This window comes from Squalius cephalus, assembly GCF_949319135.1.
Source record: "Squalius cephalus genome assembly, chromosome: 8".
Classification (NCBI taxonomy): Eukaryota; Metazoa; Chordata; class Actinopteri; order Cypriniformes; family Leuciscidae; genus Squalius; species Squalius cephalus.
The window spans coordinates 33,209,859-33,232,859 of record NC_137129.1 but is presented as its reverse complement, the minus strand read 5'-3'; the positions used below and the strand labels follow the sequence as shown (position 1 = coordinate 33,232,859).

General features: G+C 37.7%; 2 protein-coding genes across 5 annotated transcripts in view; one reads left to right on the top strand and one right to left on the bottom strand.

Moving 5' to 3' along the window:
• Positions 1-23,001, top strand: part of LOC307163494 (formyl peptide receptor 2-like) — a 322,109-nt gene that overhangs the window by 125,192 nt on the left and 173,916 nt on the right. The window lies entirely within an intron of this gene.
• cnot3b (CCR4-NOT transcription complex, subunit 3b) lies at positions 3,090-22,515 on the bottom strand. Of its 3 annotated transcripts, none has more exons than XM_079879530.1 (18): positions 22,353-22,515; positions 18,068-18,131; positions 17,799-17,866; positions 16,967-17,041; positions 16,568-16,657; positions 16,112-16,240; positions 12,980-13,075; positions 12,159-12,378; positions 11,935-12,062; positions 10,872-10,925; positions 9,816-10,779; positions 9,568-9,673; positions 8,909-9,050; positions 5,868-5,964; positions 5,624-5,780; positions 4,736-4,868; positions 4,378-4,503; positions 3,090-3,591 (listed from the first exon to the last, which is right to left on the bottom strand). In XM_079879530.1, the coding sequence occupies exons 2-18, from the start codon at positions 18,090-18,092 to the stop codon at positions 3,493-3,495; spliced, it is 2,709 nt and encodes a 902-aa protein (XP_079735656.1). In that variant the 5' UTR covers positions 18,093-18,131; positions 22,353-22,515; the 3' UTR covers positions 3,090-3,492. The 3 variants fall into 3 exon arrangements, with proteins under 3 accessions (XP_079735656.1, XP_079735657.1, XP_079735658.1); XM_079879531.1 differs by having other exon boundaries at positions 18,068-18,128; positions 22,353-22,507; XM_079879532.1 differs by lacking the exon at positions 10,872-10,925 and having other exon boundaries at positions 9,816-10,818.

Below are 23,001 nucleotides of genomic sequence, written 5' to 3'. Positions count from 1 at the left end.
AGATGTCTCTTATGCTCACCAGGGCTGTATTTATTTGATCAAAAATACAGTAAAAATGGTTACACTATTTTGCAGTACGTGGACTTACCTAAGAAAGTACTAGTAAACTATTAACTATAAGCAGCACATCATATGTACATGGGGAACAGGGCTGTAAAATAAAGTGCTACCATAAAAACAGTAATACTGTGAAATATTTTCACTATTTAAAAGTTGTGCTACTTAATATTTTTGTGGAAACTGATCATTTGTTTCAGGATTCTTTGATGAAAAGAAAGTTCAAAAGAACAACATGACAATTTTAATCAATTCAATGCACCTTTGTTTAATAAAAGAATCAATTTCCTTAAAGGGGACATATCATGCTAAATCCACTTTTTTAGCCCTTAAATGCATTTTGTTGTATATTAGGAGTGTTTAGAAGTACAGAAAAGTTGAAATTATTCTCTTCAGGTGCTTCGTTGATATCTTTATATTCTGTTTTGGTCATATTTTTCAACCTGTTCCGATTTTTCTTTTCTCTATGACGTTTTGTGAACTATTACGTCACAGTTTTTGCAGCGGAACTGCCAAATAAGGACATTGACTTCCAGCCCAACACTTCGAGCAATCCGCCATTTGTATTTCTCGCTTGCAATTTTGTAGTCCAAGCTAAAGGATGCAGAAGTTACGAGAGGGTAAGTTAAAATGTTCGGTTGTTGGATGTAGTAACCCACACGCTTCATTACACCATCTAATGTAGATGAACTGTCGCACTTGTGACAGGACGCATGTTTAACTGAAAGAACGAGCAGAGAGAGAGAGACCCGGTCGCGCGCACGCACTCTCTCTCTCTTCGGAGCCAGGCGAAAGTGTAAACAAGACACCGTCTCCAAACTAGACGTTGTCTTGCTCTCTCTCCCTCGCACATATTAATCAAAATAAATCGACACGGTGGTAAAAGGTCGGAAGACCAAAGTTTCATGTGTAAATACAGTAACACACCATTGCGATACATCCATATGAAGACGTTGTTCTGCAGGTTCGTCGTCTTCATTTTCATCTCGCTCCGGCTCCGACTCTGGCTCGAACATGTAAGGCTGGCTGGACAAGTCTTCCGTTGTTGACATTTTGTTAATAACGTGTGAATAAAAAGTTTCTGTGCCGCTAGATAATCGTATCTCTGCTATCAAACTACAAAAATGGCCGAACGGGGTGGAGTTGAACCGAGTGTCACTTCTAAAACCTGGAGAGGGGGCGGGGTATGAAGTGTCTCAATTGTATTTAAAGAGACCGCACCAAAACGAGTTGCTCTCACACATCAGAAAAGGGGTAGAAAAGGGGCCTGTGGAGCTATAATAATGAGGAATTCAGACCCAAGCATTGCAGTTCCGCTTTATATAGACTACAAATGTATGATTTATATGTAAAAAGGAATGATTTAAAAGCATGATATGTCTCCTTTAAAAAAAAAACCTTACTGGCCCCAAACTTTTGAATGGTAGTCTGGTAGAGTATGCATTCAGTAATACAGAGCATTGACTACAAGCTTTTTGTTAATTAAGACAGATGAACAGAAATGATTTCTTTAATCATTAAACCAACAACTTGCCATTCTTTATGAGCCAAAGACCAGTGCACATACCGAAAGCCAGTCTAGAATGGCGTACGAGTGGAGTGGCAGAGATTTTCCCATCTGCGCTTTAAAGTGTCTCAGCTTCAGCTCCATTTCCTTACTAGCAAGAAACCGTGAGCGATCACGAACCAAGAGAAAACACAGATGCTCTGACTTTCAAAAACCTGTCCCTCACTTGGCTTCCACCCTGAAAAAAAAAAAGACAAGCAGAGAAATAAAAACAGTGAACAGAGTCCTAGTGCTGCTGGGACTGTATAACACCGCTCAGCTAATCAAATCTAAAGACTGGAAATAACTATTAAAATGGGTCTAAATTAAAACGAGAATCAATTCTTCACAAGGCAGTCAATATATTATGTTACTGGAAGCAGACTCATGAGAACAATGTAATTTCAAAACAGATGCTCGGCGATGATGAAAACCCAGATGCCCTCTTTTTGTAAAGTAATTATTTTATTTATATTTTACAGTCTTTACTTTCATTGCAATGTTTAATTTTCTCAATTTTTTTTTCTCCAGTTCACTTAGCAAGTGTAATATTCCATGCTGTTTAAATGTTGTTGTTTTTTTTTTTGTTGGGGGGGAGGGGGGTCAACAGAAGGAGAACAAATGTTCTGTACAACACTTTTCCAGTTAGGAAAAAATATATATATATAATCATAATTCACATTTCTGCTCTCTTCCACACGCTCATCGAGAAAGATAAACGTTACGATTAAAACAAGGTTGTGTGCGTACGCATTTTATAAGGTTGGGTATTTAATGCCCGATTCTTGCTGAATTGTAAAGAAATTTAAAAATGACTGACCACAATCCTCTCTACAGCATGTTTTTTCTCATTAAATGAATTCAGTGGTTGCTAATTTATACAGCACAAACAAATAAGGGGAACAAAATGTCATTGCGAAATGAAACGGTGACGTTTGAGTGAAAACTGTAAGACATGCAAGTCTACTGAAACTCTTTCAAAAATTCACAGCGAATTTCAACCGGAGAAGTACATTTACCCTAGTAAATGAACATATTCATTATTCCCTTTCTGAGTCCAAAAAAGCCCTCTATAAAATAACTTTATTTTTTTTTTGATGAGAGTCACAAACCTGATCTGAGTGGCGTGTACTTGGCCTCCTGTTTGTTGTCTACAAACAAAAATAGTGTGCTCGAGCTGGCAAGAGACTCATTCAGACTCATTATTTGGTGCCAGAGTGATAGAACGATTATGAATATCAATATTAGAGTTTGGGACACACACTTGCAAGCTTATTAATAGCTGTGGTTTAATCAGAGCTTACAAGACAGGGGTGTAACTACCCCAAAATCAAGCTTCCTAAGAGAAAACAGCAGTTGTTATGGCTTGGGTGGACAGATATATGCAAGATTGAAATGGTTGTGCATAAGAATTTAATTGCTGATGTTTACTTTAAACTAATCATTTGCTGAACAACACAGCTGTAGCTCAGAGGACTAGTTTGGATTTAGGTTATCAATATAGCAGAACTTCAGTGTTTTACGCAATTAGCCATGGCTAAATAATTCCTCCACAATGATTTGAGTTTATTGTCATCTTGCTGATAGAGTGAATGTTCTTTCAACTTCTTCTCTGGCGCAAAAATGCTCCATAAAGTTCTCAGAACGGGGTGATTTACCAGCGGTAAGTCTGATTGAATGAGAGGGCGGAGTCACAAAGAACTCGGCTGGTGGGCGGGAGGATTGTAAAGAGTGGGAGGGGCTTCAGATGCATTATGCACCAGCGAGACATAAAACAGCCTCGCATGTGCATCTGGGTCTCCTCCCCAGTGAATGAAAGAGAGTGTACATGTGTGTGTTGATTCAATTCGGAATGTCGACAGTAGTCCTCCGTTCTAGTTGACCATCCGTCACTGAAGGTCCCGGTCTTCAAGGTACCTGTACTCAAATGTAAATCCTTCCTTTTTCCTCTGGCCCCATTTCTCGTAGTCAAAGTAGATATATGTTCCCTGTAGAAAGATGGAAATAACGAACCATTCAGTTACAAATTACAATTTTTTGGGTTATATTCACACAGTGCTGGGTATTAAGATTCCAATATGAAGTACTTGTAATTATATTACGTTTTAAAATTCTTTAAAAGATTTAGATAATATCGATTACATTACTATTACAATTTTCATTATGTAATTTGAAATTAGTAACTGACTATAATTTATAAGTAATCTACCCAGCACTGTATTCACATATACACTGCCGTTTAAAAGGTTGGGGTCAGTAAGATGGAATAAAAAATAAAAATATAAAGTCTATTATGCTTGACAAAACAGTTGTGAGCTGAATATTTTTGTGGAAGCCACTGTAATACACTTTTTCAAAATACTTTGATTAATAGACCGAATGCAATGATTGGACGAGCATTATTTGGTCCTGAGACTCCCACAGAAGATATATAACCAGTCAAAAGTTCGGAAATGTTACTATTTTTAATGTTTTTGAAAGAAGTCTTATGCTAATCAAGCCAGCATTTATTTGATCAAAAATACAGAAAAAATAGAAATATTATTACAGTTTAAAATAATATTTTTCTATTTTAATATACTTTAATTAACACTGTTAATAAACCAGAAATACAACAATTTAAGATTTACACACCTCAAGTTGGTACATAAAATGAACTTTAGTCAACATATTGGTGAGACGAATTCCTGTATAAGTTAGCGGTTCTTGGCCAAAATATGATAAAAATGGGACCAGGGGTCCCAGAATCAGAATACAGCAATAGTGTGACTCACTTGCTCAAACTCATCAGTGATGGTCTTGGGCTCCTCGTGCCTCTGGAACCACATCATGTACTTTGTATGGAACCGCCATGACTGTTTTTTCAAGGCCTTGGCTGCTAGATACTGCGCTTTTGTACCCTAGGGAGTGGTAAGGAACAATCTGTCATTTACCAGAAATACGCCAATAAAAAGGGCCTGTAATCTGACCGTAATGCTGAAATCCCACTCAGAGATCAATAGTACCTCTATCTTTCAATCAAATGCAAGTCATATGTGCTTACTAAAAGACAAAACAACCTGTTTGCAGTTACTGGGGCTTCACTGAGGGTGTTAACTATAAATGTGCAGACACACACACAAACACACACACCTCTAAGTAGTAAAAGATGAAGAAGAGGGTCTCTGTAGACAGTCTCTGGTAGAACTCCACAGTGTCAGAGTGGGTAGGTGGCATCTGGTGGTGAAAAGGCAGCGTCGGGCAGGGGTTCCTCATCAGGTACTGCCTGTGTGTCCAATAAAAGAGTAAATGATTAAGTGAGTATTCAATCGAAACAAGTTTGCAAGTCAAAGAACCCTGATCAACTCAAAAGGGATAGGATGAGATTTTTGTGTGGATTTAATACGGAGAACCTAAGAATTCAAAATTAAGTGATTCAAAAAATAGGTACCTGAAAAAATAAATATAAGTAATTGTTTCTACTTTTTAAAAGAAACACATGTATGCAAAATAAGACTTAATACAAATGGAAATAACAACACAAGTAAGTGTATCAATAGGAACATATTGGTAAATCAATCAAATAATGTGTCAAATTAAATAAACCTCTTTTTAAATAATTAAACCATCGAATGAATCAATGTGGCTGATCAGGATGCTCAAACAAATGATCTCATGAAACTTGTTACTATTTAAAGTGACATGTAGAAATACAAATTATATTTTATTTTTTATTAAATCCATTGTTAGTTATATGAAAGCAGATTTCATGAGATGTCTTGTGCAATAATGAGCGCTATGGCTGTTTAAAGGGCCAAATATTTTTCATTCGGCAATGTCCCAAAATATCATTAAATTGCATCAGATATTTTAGAATTGAATACAAGAAAAAGAAATGACAAACTGATGCAAAACATGGTCACATAGGAGTACAAGGTTCCAGGAATTCCCTAGATTTTGAGGCATGTGTGTAGTCAGCTGTCAGAATCAGTGAATACTAAAAAATCGTATTTGTGTGTGTGTTTGTTGGTGTGCGCTCACCTGATCCTCTCAGAGTCGGACGGGTGAGGCATGTGCGTCCAGGCGGACTCCTGCATGGCTTGCTGGTAGAGTTGCTCTTTGGAGAGGGGGACGGGACCCAGTGGACACACGCCCAAAGAAGGGGCGATGCTCACCTCCGAAAGAACAGATTGAGAAGCTGAAAGACAGTGAGAGAAAGAATGTTACCAACAACAGAGAACGGGGCAAGATAACCTTATAGTGTTGAGTACTTGTTGATACTTACCACTAGAGATATGTAGCGCAGACAGCTCTCCTTCTAACCCTGAGCCCTGGGCGACCCTCTCTACCATCGACTTTTGAGAACTCAGAGGCTCCTGAGGCTGAAGAGAGTGAATGCAGAGGGGAAAACGCATTGGTCAAAACAGTCAATAAAAGTGGACTTTAGTGATCTAGCATGTGCTCAAAACAATTAGGGATGATTAACAATTCCACTGAAAACCATATATGAAATTATACGTCCACATGAATGGCTCGACCCAGGGTTTCCCAACAGAACATTGCTCAGAACATCACACTCCCTCCACCGGCTTTTCGCCATCTCACTGTGCATCCTAGTGCCATCACTTCCTTAGGTGAATGGTGCACACACGACCGTCCATGTGATGAAAACGAAACAGTTTGGACGCTCACGTGCCCATTGTAGGCGCTTTCAACGATGGAAAACGGTTATCATAGGCACTCTGAGTGGTCTGTAAGTGTGTTGTGACACATTCCTCTCATAACCATCATTAAAATTTAGTGTAGACAGTAGACCTTCTGTTGGCTCGGACCAGACGGCATAGCCTCCGATGCTGTCACCGGTTTTTAGTTTGTTCCTCCTCGGCCCACTGTTTGTAAATTCTCACCACTGCTGACCGGGAGCGACCCACAAGCCTTGCCGTTTCAGAGATACTCTGACCCAGTCACCTTGCCATAACAATCTGTCACTCAAATATTTATTCCTGCTAGGGGTGTCCATGGTTAACCGATTAACCGTTAAAAATTGCGTAACCGAGTGAAACATTTTGCTCGGTTAAGTGGCGTCAATGGCGTGCATTGAATTTAGTTGTAATACATTTTTGCACCACCAGAGACCGCTAGACCAGTTTTCTAATATGAAGCGGGCAAAGAAAGCGCGCGTCCGAGAGTGAAGGCTGTGCGCGAGCCAGAAACAAACATAGTATCCGCGCCACTGATCGCAGCACAATAATATCTGTCTGCAGAGCCGCAGAGCCACAGCTTTACCCCAGCAGTTTTACCCCGCGCATGCGCAGTGTCATCACAACAGTTTTACCCGCTGAGTCCGTTTACCGTTACATTAACCCATACAATTTGTATTATGCATTTCCTAAACATGTACTTGCTAATCAAACACTTTATATGAACAAACTACTAATCTATAAAACACAATCGGTCTTCCGACCTTTTACTATTGTGTTGATATGCGCGAGGGAGAGAGCAATGCAGCGGCGCTCGTGTTGTTTGAAGGCGGTGAGAGTGCGCGCGCGCGCGGCCGGGGCTCTCTCACTGTTTGTTCTTATATGCGCCCTGTCCACTGATCTAAATAATTAGTTGTTACGACGACTTATTTGTTCCCTCATTTTAATAAATCGTGGACACGTTGAACTAATTCCCTCCCTCATTTTGATTTAACGAATTACAACGTGGCCAAAAACAGTTTGATACTATTAATTAGTGAATGCTAAAGACCTATTTTTTGTGAATTGGTGAATATTCAGGTGAATTATTTCGTGGCCACGAATTAATAATAATTATTAAACTGTTTTTCTTACCTGTGAAGATAGCTCTTCAGTGAAGGCCGACTATTCTCGTACAGCTTTTTATTCCTTTTTTTTTTTTTTTGTGTGAATTGGTGAATATTCAGGTGAATTGTTTCGTGGCCACGAATTAATTATACCTCAGCACGTTTTACAAGACCCTTCTCGATCGCAGCGGCAACGAGCACTTTGATCACTTGATTTAAAAAACAAAACATTTCAGCTCTAGATCGCCTAAAAAAAAAAACGAACGAAATGAATGCTCTGCTAGTTAACTGGAGATGTTTTGTTTATTTGTATTGGTATTCGTGCCGCGAGATGTTTCAAAAGTGGTGGGGACAATATCGACCTTAGAAAATAGTGGTGGGGACATGTCCCACCCGCAAATTACGCCTATCTCGGGGTTGCGGTGCGCACACTATGGTTAACCGAGTATTAACCGCTAAGGGCCTCGGTTAACGGTTAATGAAAAACTTGAAAACGTGCAGCCCTAATTCCTGCCCATTTCTCCTGCATCCAACAAGTTAATTACAAGAACTAAGTGTTTGCTTACCATCTAATCTACACAGACTTTAAAGGGATGGTTCAGAGTAATTTCAACCTAGGGCCCTTTGCACCATGACCTCGAGCCAAACACCCCCCCAGAAGCTTTTTTCCCTTGGTCCAACATTATTAAAGTTAGAGCTTATTTAGAGATATCAGCCGAATGGCTTAATGCAGGCGCTAATGGATCCAAGGTTGTATCTCGTAAATTACCCCACTAATAATGCTCGGAATGGTACCAAACTTCTAATGGCACTATTGTTCAATCGTTTGGGGTTGGTATGAAGTTTCTTATGCTAACCAAGGCTGAATTTTGAACAAAACAACTGTGAAATATTATTACAATTTAAAATAACCCTCTTTATATTTTATTTATATCTTTATTTTGATATATTGTAAAATGTAATTTATTTCTGTGATGGCAGAGCTGAATTTAAAGCATCATTAATCCAGTTTTCACTGTCACATGATCATTCAGAAATCGTTCTAATATGCTGATCTGGTGCTCAAGAAACATTTCTTATTATTATCAATGTTGTTGTGCTGCTTAATATTTTTGGGAAACAGTGATACATTTTTTTTAGGAGCCTTTGAATAGAAAGTTTAAAAGAACAGCATTTATTTGAGTAGAAATCTTGTGTAGCATTATAAATGTCTTTACTATCATTTTAGATCAATTTAATGCATCCTTGCAGAATAAAAGTATGTTTCCTTCAAAAAAAACTTCTAAACGGTAGCATACGTGTCTTCACATCTAACAACCCAGGCTCTCAACACCTTTTATTTTATCTAAACTTCTTGCTGCACTCAGGTGATGAGCAATAATTAAAAGAGTAATTTCTCTGCCTGTTTCCTCATCTAATCTTTGCAAAGCACTATCGGGCAACAGCAATGTAGACTTTGCCTTCAGGCCCACACATCAAACACACATTGTTGCTGAGTATGAGCAAATGTTGTGACTGACCTTGATGGTGTCGGCAGCCTGTGTGTATGAGAGAGGGCCATTCAGCAGGCTGCCACCGCTTGGTTTACTCTCGCTGTACGATGGTGAGGGCGAGCTGGGCGGCAGTGTCATCGACCCCAGAAGGCTGGACCCACTGTCCTTACTGTTTTGAGAGGAGGGAGAAGAGCGTATAGAAAATTGTTTGAATTATGAATAACATAGATATGTAATTCAGAAGGGTTTTTTTTCCCGGAAAGTAGTGATATTAGTTTTAATGCAGGTTTTCCATCTAAAAAGTGGCGTTTGCCCTTGCACAGAACTCTTTTATTTAATATAGCGCTTTATACAGATTGTTTCAAAGCAGCTTTACATTAATAAACAGGAAATTAACAGTGTTAATATTGTAAAATTCATCAATTATGAAACAAATTCAATTTCAGCGGTAAAGCAGCTCTACAAAAGACATTATTCAGCTCAAATCTGTTCAAATTTTGTTCTCATCCGATAGTGCAGTTAAATCTTTAATATGACTGAATATTACTTGTCTTTGTTGTCTGTTAATCGAATATCAACCTCACAAAAAAGGTGTCACAATGCTAGGGTGTTGTAGGTGGTTGCCAGGGCATAGCTTCTTAACAGGGAAGTGGTTTCTAAAGTGTTGTAAGTGTGCCAGTACTCACGGCTGATTTGTTGAGGAATTTAAGGATGAGGATTGGCTGGTCTGTGATTGGCTGGCACTGTTGAGGGCAGAGTCTGACGTGCTATCTGATACCACAGCACTATAACCTGGAAGATGTGGGGATATTCAAGTACAAATGTGAACAAAATTTGTATTTATTATAAATATTTTAGTTTCTTCTTATAATGCAATACTGTTTCAGAACATATGTATTACTTTTTTCTAATCAGACAGTTATCCTGCACTCACTTGTACCACCATTTTGTTTCGGCCCACTGGGGGGCCGCGGTAGCGCGGCACTTCCTGCTGCATTTCCTGTCCCAGATGACCCTACACTGCCACCGATAACTCCAACGTTGCCACCGATAACTCCCACGTTGCCACCTATAACTCCCACGTTGCCACCGATAACTCCCACGTTGCCACCGATAACTCCCACGTTGCTCCCTGAGATCAGTGTGCCTCCCACAGGGCTGGGAGCTAGCAGAGGTAAAGGCTCCACAGCAGACTGTGAGGACCCAAGACCCAAAACACCAGGCCCTGAGCCCAAGAGGCTTGTGGAGCCTAGACTTCCGTTAGTCCCCACTGAGGTTACGACTCCACTGGAGTTTGTACTGCTAATATTCGTTCCAATCGATGCTGACAGCCCGCTGCCTATGCAACCTGCGGCGGCCGCTTGCGCGTAAGGCGCTGGGGTGGATACGCTCAAATACCCACTCAAGGACGCCGGCATCCCTGAAAGGACTAGAACGGACATCTGGTTTGCGCTACTCGTCACCGGCATGCCCTTCCCGAGACCCAGACTGGAGGAAAGACCCGTGCTCAACGGAGGCTGGCTCTGTGAGCTGGGAGTCAGGGGACCCGGTGTGCAGGTGTTGGGTGGTGACGTGGACCTGGATGTTGGAAGTAGGATACTGTTGTTGGAGGATGCAGAGTTGGTGCTGGAGTGGGAGGAGACTGAGGTTTTGGGCTGGTGCTGCTGTTGTTGTTGGGATTGCTGTGTTTGTTGCTGTGTTGCTGAACTATAGCTGCCAGAGTTCTGGAGGGGGCCGCCCATGTTGCCTAAAAGGCTGCTGCCCCCTAATGCCAAGCTTCCGCTGATGGCGACAGTCGCCAATGAGATCAAGGAGCTTGAAGAGGCTCCCGAGGATGAGGATGACAGTGAGGAAGAGGAGGACAGAGATGAAGATGGATTTCCGTTCTTGATAGGTGACTGCAACACAATGACAGGATTTTCAGTGTCAGGCCAAAACTGGAAAGGACCATAAGACTTTTAGAACAGTGATTTTACATATCTTTTCTCACCTGACTAATATCACTGTCTGTCGAGCGACCTCTTTTCTTATCATCTTCCGAATTCTTATCAGCACAAATGAAGAGAACATGACATGGAACAAAAACAAACCAAAACAAATGACTGAACTGCTTTTTACAACATTCCTATCTATCCACATCCATGGCATTCACAGAGAAAACAATTTTTAGTGTTTTAGAAGTTAAGAAAAATATCTGTCCATGAACAAATCAGGGTCCTGTATATCGAATGTGCAATTTATTTATTTTTTTGGGAAATATGATGAGATTCAAATACATTTTCATGATAACTTGCATAAACTTCAATAGGATAAATTTGTCTGCTGGTAAGCAGGTTTGAGAAGTCATATGTTGCTCTGACTAGGGATGCACCAATATTAAAATTCAGGCTGATACTGATAACTCGATAATTATTTTCATGTTACAACCAATAACCGATAAATAAATAAAACAATAAAAATAATTAGAAATACAATTAATACATGTATCTTGTTATAATTAATAATTTAGTTCCAAAATTAATTATTTTTATTTGAATTCTTTTTTAAAATTAAGTTAAATGATACAAGTGAAATTCATTCTTTAATTTCCTAAAAATGACATTTAACAGTCTTTAAAATAATTTTTTTGGTGCTTTTAAAGATTTACTGACGTATAACTGATAAATAAAACACACTTGAATTTTATTATTTATTATTTTTAAATTTTATTATTATAATTAATAATTCATTCATTTTTATTTTATTTTAAAATGAATACATTTTAAATGCTACAAGTGAATTTAGGCATCACAACATTATGATGTTCATTATGAAAAATTCATAAAGATTTGCTAAAAATTACATTTAACAGTGTTATACATTTTTTGTGTGAATTTTAGATGTCAACAAAGGTATCTATGTAAAGGTAAATCTAAATGTAAAAATTTTGCATGCACAATTAAATATCCAATATCAATAACATCATAGAATCCTCTATTATTGGCCAATAACCAGAATGGAACTGATGTATTGTGCATCCCAAGCTCTGATTAAACTTTAGGTCTGATGCTCACCGTAGTGCAAGTAGCCGGAGAGGGAGGTATGGGAGAAGATGACGTTGTGGAGGTTGGTGTGGAACTGGAGTGCTGGAAGATCTCGTCCTCTGCGTTACCAGCTGGAGATGTGGTACCAAGTGGCTGGGCTACAGGAAGGAAAAATGAAGAAAGAAAAAAAAAGTGTTACAATTAAGAATAAACAAAAACACAACAGAATTCTGACATGTGCACCAAACACTTACGAAGTTCCTCTAAATCAAGGTCATCATAGATGAACTCATTCTCCTCAAAGTCTGGATCCTGAGAGGAATCAAGGTAGTACTCAACGTCATCTTTAATCTTGCGGATGGAATCCACATCTATCGAGTCATTGTCCAGCATTCGAAGGATGGTTTCCAGCATGAGTATGTGATACCGATGCCTCTCGATCAATCGTTTCAGTTCCTCGATCCGATCCTGCTTCTGAGGTCACAGCATCACAGCATGGAAAAAATATAGAATTCTGATGTGAATGAGCAGTCACTTTAACAGAACGAGTGAAACTGCTGGAAATGTCTTGTATATGGTCACTAACAAAATGGTATTACCATTAGCACCATTTTTATTTTATTTTTGGATATGCATCATGGTAATCCCATAATATTCTGTTAAGTACCCTGGAGACATAGTAAATACTATGGTACATGAATATGAAAATCATTAGGTACTAGAGTATTACCATTTGATACAGTCAAGATGTGTTTGCATTATTAATGTTTTCATTAAAAATAAATAAATAATTGAAATTTGAGCGGTGAAGTACACAGTAAATATCTTTGGCATCAATAATCACTAATTAATTTGTCATTTAGCTAACACTTTTATCCAAAGTGAATTACAGAAAGGCCTATCACCCAATAAGTGTCATCATTCATGGTTCACCCATTGCTGGGTTTGAATCAACAATCTCTTTGTTTCCAGCCCAGAAATGTTATTATTAGGCTAAACAATCCCAGATCAAACAGTTGCATTGTAAAAGACGAAAAGGATGAGAATAAAAAAAGCAGGAGGAAATTTAACTGACCTCTTTGTCTCCTTTCTTTTTCTTGGTTAGGACAGAAAGCGATTCAACCTCGCTCTCAAACTGGTCCACTTGCATGTTCAACGTGTCTATCGTGTTCTAGGGAAACCAAGGTACAAAGCAGAAGTAGATGACATTAGCAAATGATGCAAACAGAGCAACAGTTGAGATGTGCATGTTTTTTGCAGAATAGTGAGTTGAAAAGCTCTCTGTAACTTCATGCAATTGTTTGCCAAAATACGCTCACGACAGTGAGATGGACGCAGCTTTCAGAACCAGGCGTTACAGCGGCTTTCCAAAGACTATGCACACAAAAAGAATGATGGGAAATGACTTAAGGTCACATTTAACGCTGTTTGATGAATTTTCTTGGGTGAAATCAAGTAAGTTCAATAACAATCCACACAATCAGGGATTTCACGCAAGAGTGAAAGATTTACCCACACAGATTGCTTGCAGACTGCTTGGTTTGACTTTAGTATGAGCTGTGCTTCATACATAGCTACAATATTGACAATGGACATTTCGTGAAATCTCGCTAATGTAAACGCACTTTAACTGAGGTCACAGTTCAGAACTTTAACATACTGCTGAACTCATGTCTTATTAAACTAAAAATGGATGGAAAAGATCCAGATTGTAGTAGAACTTAATAATAGATACTAGGGATGCACGATATATTGGCCACCATATCGATATCGGCCGATATATGTTCATTTTTGATGTTATCATTATCTGCCCGATAATAAAAAATTTGGCCAATATATAAATTCTAATAAATAATGAATTATTTCCTTCAGCTGAGACAATTCAGATGCGCACTATTCGCCATGATGGTTTTGAATTGCTTGAAATATGATTGGAATCACTTCAAAAAAGGACAATACAGTTAAGCGCAATGTGCAAGTCTGTCATAGCCTGGTTAAAACCAGACTATTCTCAGTAGTAACCGAGTTATGGTCTGGCAAAGCTTCATTAATAACTCATTTCCAAAGGGGCGTCACCAACGGACGTCGCTCAAATGCCTCTGGGCGCAATTGGATAGACCTAAAACCAATCAGAGCGATCGTCATCGTGTAAAGCCATATGCTGCGTCCCAATTCACCTAAGTTACACTACGCCATAAAAGTATGTACTCTTTTTGTGAAGAAAAGGTATTTACTTTTGAATGTGTAGCAAAAAAGTAGGCAAGCTTTGGGACATACTACTTCGTCATCTTTATCGGACGGATCTGTCGCGTGCATCCTGTCATGTAAACTGCCCTGTCAATCATCTTGTCACAGTTAAAATCCTCTATTAAATCACATTTAATTTCCTACCGTTTCGGAGAGAAATGTAGTAGCACGTTCATCGGCCAGTGGGTCTTTCATGGAGACTGTCCTCATGTGTTTGCAATTTGAATATAATAATGCATTTAAAAGTTGGTGCGCTTCACCAACGGACGTCGCTCAAATGCCTCTGGGATTGGATAGACCTAAAACCAATCAGAGCGATCGTCATCGTGTAAAGCCCGCCTCAACGTTTCTGATTGGTGCCTCGATTTGGACGGATTAGAAATTGGCTTGAATGAGCTCTTTGCCAGACTACTTGCAGAGCAAATCTAAATTTGCCGGAAGTTTGTCTGGGTTTTCCCAGGCTAAGTCTGTCATATATAGGCTACATAAAATTATATTGAGAACATTAAAATTGTGTGCTTGGGACATGGCTTTTAATGGTGAGCCTTTTGTTTTTGTAATCAGGCTCTCAAATTAAATAAATGTATAAATTAGGATTTAGATTTATCGGCAAATATATCGGTTATTGGCTTTCAAATATAAAGAATTATCGGTTAAACTTAATGGTATATCGGCCAACATTTCTTATCGGTGGATCACTAATAGATACAGTGGATTACTTGGAGTATAATTTAATAATAGTTACACTGGATTACTAGTTCATCAATCCATATCAAATACATCCACTTTACTGGCAACCAAGAATGCAATCACAATATTTGCCTTTGCATACATACAGTAGATGTATGTATCATACATACAGTACATCATATATACAGTAGATGTACCGCTACAAGAAGTGGGAGTCCAGCTGCTGTTTTTTCACTCCTCCCCTGACAGAAGCCGCCTACTATCATCTACATTAAAAACAAGGCATTTGGCATCTAAAATAATCCTAATGTTTTATCATATTGTGTCAAGACACAAATGCTTTTCAGAATGACAGGAATATGTGTCAAGTTAACATGAAATCAAAACAAATCCTAATTACTTTCTTGATGCACATTTCTTGTCTTATTGTGAATTATTTATTGGTGCATGTTAGTAAAAAAACAAACAAAAAAATCTAAAGAAATCTAGGTCAGTCCTACTTTTCCACATTACAGGAGTCAAATGGGTGCAAACAATTCGCAGTGACTTCACACTAGGGGTGTAAATCGGACAGTTCATCATGATGCGATATTAATTCAGGGCTATATCAATTGATTTGTCGATATTTGGATAATATGTGCAAAGTTTACAAAACCAGTTACATTTTTATTAACCAAAATATATAATATAAATGTTTAATTAAACTCTTTGGAAATTGCACACCCTCTCCAAATTGGGACATTTACAACAACAACAAAATTACACATTAGTTTTTATAAATAAAGAAAAAGAAAAAAAGGGGGTGGAGGGGTGGGGGGGTCACATAAAATCAGTCAAGCTTATGATGGCAGCAGTCAATGTCTTCCAGTCTTATGTGCCAAAATGTGCAAATCACTGAGGTACTTTAGTTAAATAAATAAGTAAAAAATAAATGAATATAAAAAATACAAAAATAAAGCTGTTTTCTTTGCCTGCCCATCTGTTTTCGCAAATACAAAACGTTTCCAAACCCACGATTTTTGTCCGACAGCAGGCACAAAGTTTTCTGCGTCTGCTGCAACGCTTTGTTGCTGCATCGCATTCGCAATCTGACACACAGGCAGACAGTATTGTGAGTAAACGAAAATGCATGCTTTCGCGGACGTTGCGTGAGGATGTGGAGAGTGTCAAAATAAAGGTACCTCATATTGATATTTTACGTGATGGCATTGATTAGACGTTTGATCGATGCATCGATCCATATCGATTTTGTTCACACCGCCGTTCTTACCGTTAGCCACTGCCCGATCTCTTCTTTCTCTTTCTGTGCAGGATCGACTTTCAGAGCAAGGCCGAGTCCCTCTTTAGAGTATGCTTTCGTTTTGGTTTCCCGTTCCACAATTTTAAACCGCTCCATTTGCTGTTAAAAACAAAAAATCATAAAATCACGGTCAAAACTACGTACAACATTTTGTTTTACCGTGTGCCAAAGCTGAGCACTTTTCTCCGTATTATGTTTCAGAATTTGGATTTATTGGTCTTATTTGGATTTAGTATCTATAAATAATTGATTATTTATTTATTTACAAAAAGGTCTCAAAGTTCAAATCGCAAAGGTTTCACCTTACTGACAACATTGCTAATGTACTTCATCCAATAAAATAAACTGATTTAAGTTGTTCAAACGTGTTAAATCTGGCATTATTTATTAGCATCAAGTCGTTTTGTTAGATTTAAACAGACTCACCGTCTCAATGAGTTTGCGATTCTCTACTAGCTGTCTTTTGTCTTTGATCTCATTGGAGGCGACCCATGTCTTAATCTGGTCACGAAGGCGCTGCAGAAGCAATGCAGACAGAAACAGAAAGAGCATGCATAAAGAAAGAATGAAAGAAAATTGAGCTGGACACCTGAAATCAAGCATGCCGACTCGTCCTGTGCCGCCAAGCACAGGACACGCGCATACATGACCCTCGGCATGGGTAGTGCTTGTCCTCATGGTTACCAATAAAGCCAAACACACCATGAGCAGTGAAACAAGCCAATTGTATTACAAATGAAATGAAAAGCAGTTCAATATTTCAATAATGCATTTGATTCACCTATGGCCAAAAAGTGCAGTTTGATATCAACAAAATGTTCTCACCTGTAATTTTTTAATCTCTTTTTTGAGGTCAGACTCATATTTTTCTTTTTGGTTTGCGTTGGCTGCATTGTGGAGCTGAAAGGGGGAAATAAATCACAAACATATAAATTATTTATAAGTTCATTTTAAAGGATTCTACTTGGTTTGAATCATAAGAAGGTGATTGTAAATTTCAATAATATGTTGAAAACTCTATGCATTGCATATTCTATACATTGGGCCTCACTCAAGAAGCATGAGCAGAACAAATGCAGGTGTACTTTCTTCAAAACTCTTTATATTCTGAAATTTCTTATATATCATTGATTATTACATTTGTTCATTGTGGGAGATTGAGTTTGCTCATTGTGGTTTAATATAAATGCTGAGCAAGGTTGAATTTTCAGCATCATTACTCCAGTCTTCAATGTCACATGATCCTTCAGAAATCATTCTAACATGCTGATTTAATGGTCAAGAAACATTTCTAATTATTGTCAATGTTGAAAACAGTTGTGATGCTTTTTGTTAGGATTCCGTGACGAACAGAAAGTTGTAAAGAACAGCTTTTATTTGAAATAGAAATATATTATGTAACATTATATAAATGTCTTTACTGCCACTTTTGGTCAATTTAGTGTGTTCTTGCTGAAAAAAAAAAAAAAAATCTTTTTTATTAACTTTTCAATGGTAGTGTATTTATACATTAATCAGCCCCATCTAAGTTCACTACCCAATTTGAATCTGTTGTAAAATATTATTCTTAAAACAGCAAAAATCACTGAGAATGCATCTAAAATATAATTAACATGATTTAATGAGCTGTACAAAAAGTGCTGTAGTCGTCTCTTACCTTTTTCCAAATGTCCTCAAACTGCTCTACCCCTTCTGCAACTTTTTTCAAACATCTGTCTATTTCGCCTGAAGAGAGAGGAGCAAACCTTCAGTACATGATGGGATGGGGTGAGACCAGGCCGCATTCTCAGAGACACACATGCAAACATGGGGTTGATACAGCACAAATATGCTAAATAATGTAAGCTATTCATGTAGCATTCTCTTCAAACTAAGCTGCATAAAGATATCTTCCAAGAAGACCATTAAACATATATTGCCCATTACCTTGAAGTTTTCTTTTATCAGCCATGACTTCCTGACTATGATGTTTTCTTCATGCCTTCATCTACTGAAAGAAATAGAAGAGAAAATGAGTACAGTAGCTCTTCATTCATGGTAAATCAACTAGCATAGCAGGGCTCCAGACTAACATTTGAGAGCAGTGATTGCGATTTTTAATCAACGGTAATTGAATCATAAAATTACTATTGTTATGCATTAATAAGTGCAGTTACTAATAATATAAGGCTACATGTTTATTTTTTGGAAATGCACATTTGACAGTAAAGCACTGAGTTCAGATGCAGATAACATTATCTCTTATTAAAAACTTTATTTACAAAAAAACTAAAAATTGTAAATCTTCTACTTTTATTAAATGCACCATTGTTATTTTATAGCATCATAAGTGATTAAAACTTCACTTGCTTGCTTTCTGTGTAATTCAATGGCAACTTTAAGAAAAGTTTGTTTTTATGACACTGTGACTTTTCCTACTTAATCAGTATAAAAAAAAAACGGCCACACTTTAACAAAAAATTAATTCTTGATGATTTGATATTTTATAACAGTGATTTCATAATGTCTAAAACTAAATCCACGGGGACAATCTTTGAAGGATGAACAAATAATGTTTATGGTCATCACATCAAAAATAACATTTAAACTTGATAATATTTCAAGCTTTGAAGTGCTGGAAAAAGAGTGAAGCAAGTACTTTAAGTACTTGAATTTCACTCTCAAAAGGTTGTACGAACCCTGAAATGAATAATGTAAAAACATTCGACTATATCTGCCACAATACCATGGTTACAGTTAGCGTTACTACTTGAAATCCATGGTGAATGTTGGTGATATGTAGAAAGAAAAGCCTTCTATAACTTGTTCATTCATGGCACAATGTTTCTCCTGGTTTCCACGTCAGCGCTGGTTTATCTATGTCTATCTATGGTTTATGACAAAGAATTCTGCCCCAAATTCAAACACTTTCTCACTGGATCTCCCAGTGCTGTGTAATAACGCTGTCGCTTAATAAACCTGTTTTGAGCTTGCGCTGCACTGTCTATTATTGGTCCGAGGCTCCGAGCTGATAAACGGTCCGCGATGCGCAGCTCAAACGAGTAGCGCAGTTTTGATCCGCTTTCGTTTCTCATATGCAATAGAAATGGCAGCTCTAATCAGTTGGACAACGTGGTGGTGGCACCAGTGCAACCTTTAACAAAATTTAGTTGCACCGGCAGGAAAACATTGGGTTGCAGTCTGGAGCCCTACATAATCCCTTTACGAATGACTGGATTTGTAAGAAACAAGACACATTATAATGTGCTTCAAAGCCAGATGTCCAAATAAAGAACACAAGCCTTTTAGACGGATGGCCTATTTTATAATTATGTTTTTTTCCCTGAACTATTAGTGTAATTACTGTAATGGCACAGTGACGAAAATTACAAACACACAAACCGACTCTTGAGATTGCTGTGGAAGGCTGGACAGGTTTGGCTTGAATATAAAAATGCAAAATTACTCTTTTTCCCTTTAGTAATTGGTGTATTTCACTTTCACAAGCTGCAGTGAGAACCATATTTAATTTAAATGTTAAGAAAATCAACCATAGTTTGTTTATGTTTGCCATTTGGGGCAGGGTTTTATGGCGTTTATAATGGTTTATAATGATAAACCTGCATGGAAAATAATTATTAGAATAGATTGGATTAGATACAACTGTATTGTCATTGTACAGAGTACTAGTACAAAGACAATGAAATGCAGTTAGCATCTTACCAGAAGTGCAAATAGCAATATGTGTATATTACATAAAATATTATTATGGTTCGATAGAAAAGTCCAGGATTTTAGGTAGATAATAATATAATAGCATGGCAGAAATAAATAATAGTTTTTGCAAATAATTGTACAGAAAACAGAGAGACAAATCCGACGTCATTGGATGGCATAAAATGGTGTCAATGTTTGGAAAGCGGCACAAAGACACAGTGTTTACACACTCTTTGGAAGTCAACCTATGAATTGCTTACAATTAGAGTTGTTTCTGCACATTAAACTGGAAAAGGAGAACGTATTTTAACGCTTTTACACGTTTTTAATAAACATTTTAATAAAAAATACCTCCAACGCAAAGGGCAATTGAACAGTTCTGCTTATCTACACGAGACAACTAAGCCCTTATATTGGAGAGTTTGCTATAATTTTACAGATATGTCTGTAAACATCTCTACAATAAAACAAAATCTGAACCGTTGAGTTTAGATCCAGTTGCATGGTAAAAAAGTAAAGAAATCATATGTTTATCAGTGTGTGTAGACAGGCATGTCTGGTCAAATATATACCAATGCACATTCAAAGCACACATTTGGGATGCACACAAGTATGCCGGTGGGAAATATAAAGATGTGTGATCTCAGTCTAAATTTAGAGAATGCATTAATCTATTCTTCGCACATCTCACATAGTAGAGACTTCCATGGATGCAGACATGTAATCCGTGTTTATTAGATTCAGAAAGCTCAAGGGTTTCGCTCAACACAAGCAGCATGTACTTAGAAAAAAAAGGTTCAAAGAGGCTTCTTGGATCCATTTAAAAAGAACTCTATGCCAAAAGGTTCTAAATAAGGAAAAATATCTTTAAAGACGGCATAATATTTTCATGGTAAACAGGTTATTTCACTTTTTCTAGTGATAAAATATGTTTATGAGCTGTTTAATTAATAAAATGACAAATTTAACAAAATTAATGAATTAAAACATAATCCATAAAATCATCGGAACCTTTTCTTCTAAAAGTGTACAATACTTACAATGCTTTTAAAATGAAAGATCAATAAAAAGCTGAGATTGCAAATAAGACCTGGTGCTTTAAATGACGGTTTTCGTCTATTTCTTCAGTAAATAATAAAGCTCCTGATGTAAAGGCACGTGACAGCAAGAAGCATACTTTGAAGCCTACATGTATAAATGATTAAATAGCTCCTTTCGGCCCTTTTAAAGGAATATCAGCGTTTACACAAATCTTTCTGGTACTGCACCGTCAAGGCTAGTATAGAATAAATGGATTCATAAAGAAATTTCCACATATATGGCTTTTGATTTCAATTCGGCATGAAACAAAAGCTGTGGTAGTCTTTCCTATTGTGACGAATATTTGAGTAAAACGGCTTCTTGAACAAGAAAAAAAATGTAGGGTGGGCTTGATTTTGTCCATTGGGAATTGGGAATTGTCATGTGAGTGACAGGTTGTCCCACTCTCACGCCAGTAAACACTTCATCAGAGAAGATATGTTGTCATAAGAGGGACGGGAAGTTAAGGGCACATTAATAATAAAAAATAATAATGATGTGCACAGAAAAATAATTTATAACAAATACTGCAATATCTCAGTAAAAAAAAACGTTGGTCCTGCTTTGGGTCATGGTCAGTAAAAACATCCGATTCACAAACTTGAAAGGTGTAGACAACAGTGACAGGAAAAATATGCCAAATTGAATGATGAAACAGCAGAAATCAAAATGAAGCATTCATTTTATCAGGCAGATTTCTAACTAAAGGGATCACTGTCCAAACACAGCTGAGCAAGATGCATTGCTTCATTTGCCACAATGAAGAAACACATTATTCCATCCATCCATGCACTTCAATAATGACTATATTATAATGACTATGACAATAGTGTGACTGAAGCAGAAACCTAATATTGTATAGAAACGTGACATTCATTCAGCAGCATTTCTTATCATATAAACAGAGAGAATGACAGCTGCATGTCAATCAAAATTCTCTGACACAGTCGCGCGCGTCCATTGAGTTCTCGCAACAATGTAGCGCGTGCAAACACAACAGCTGGCAATTCTCGAGCTGATCCTTCATCGGTTATGTTTACAGTTTAAAGTAAACCTAAAACCCCAGATCTCACAGTCCTGGTGATACCAGCTCATTTGGAGCAAGCTCGGTTTTAAACGGTACTAAATAATATTTCAGCGATATGAAACCAGAGACTGCCACTGTCTTTGCATGCATGTGGCTTCTTTTCTAGGCTCTTATCCAACTTCATTCGCATTCACTACTTTTTTTTACGTGACGAGACACTGATACGATAATATTAACACTTTAGATGAGTTAGAAAGCTCAATTCCAGCAAGCAGCTCGCGAGCCTGTAGTAAACGCGACCGGCTCGAGCTTTTTTTTTTTTTTTTTTTTTGGCTGGGATACAAATTGGAAAGGAAAAAAGCAGCATGTAATTGGAGTTACGCTCCCACGTTGTAGGGGATGTTTTACCTGATTTTCCTGAGTTTTACTTTCCCTCTTAATATCCCCTTCAGTTCCGCTACAATTCCACAACTTTTCACGCTATATTTTTATTTCCTATTATTTCTATTCGCCAAACAATCACTTCTCGCATCAAAGATGGCCGCCAGGAACACCTCCTCCGCTTGTGCGTGGAGACTTGTGGTCCCGCCCACTTAATCGCCATTGGGTGACCGCCATCAGATCTCATCTCTCATTGGGTAAGCGGAGCTGTCTATCTACTCGCAGTGCTTGACAGCTTCCGTGCATAGCGAGTGATGGTTGGTGTAAATGGAGAGGTTAAAGGTGTACCGGGATGTCTTTAAATTGTCCGACTTACTATTTTGTACAAAAGTAGGTTTCTGACAAAAGCAGTAGTTTCTTCATTCACAGCAAGTTTTAATCTAAGATGCTTCTCACCATCAATGCAGTTATCCTTGTCAAACAGCTTGCTTGGGAAACAGATGGGGTTTGGGATATGAAAGCTCATAAGACTGGAAAAACCTGCAAAATAATTTCTAAACATAAGCCTTCATCTTTTAGACCTTTGATTAAGCATTATACTCTTGTTATTACAAAGCATAAATCAAGACTGTGAAGATGGTTTGAAATGATTTTATGTTTTTATTTTAACATCTTT

Bases quoted from the DNA above. Each gene is read 5' to 3' on its own strand.
- cnot3b (XM_079879530.1), bottom strand. From the start codon at position 18,092: ATGGCTGATAAAAGAAAACTTCAAG. The intron at 17,867-18,067 runs GTAATGGGCAAT...CTCTCTCTTCAG, and splicing joins TGATAAAAGAAAACTTCAAG to GCGAAATAGACAGATGTTTG. The intron at 13,076-16,111 runs GTAAGAACGGCG...TGGTTTCCCTAG, and splicing joins AGATCGGGCAGTGGCTAACG to AACACGATAGACACGTTGAA.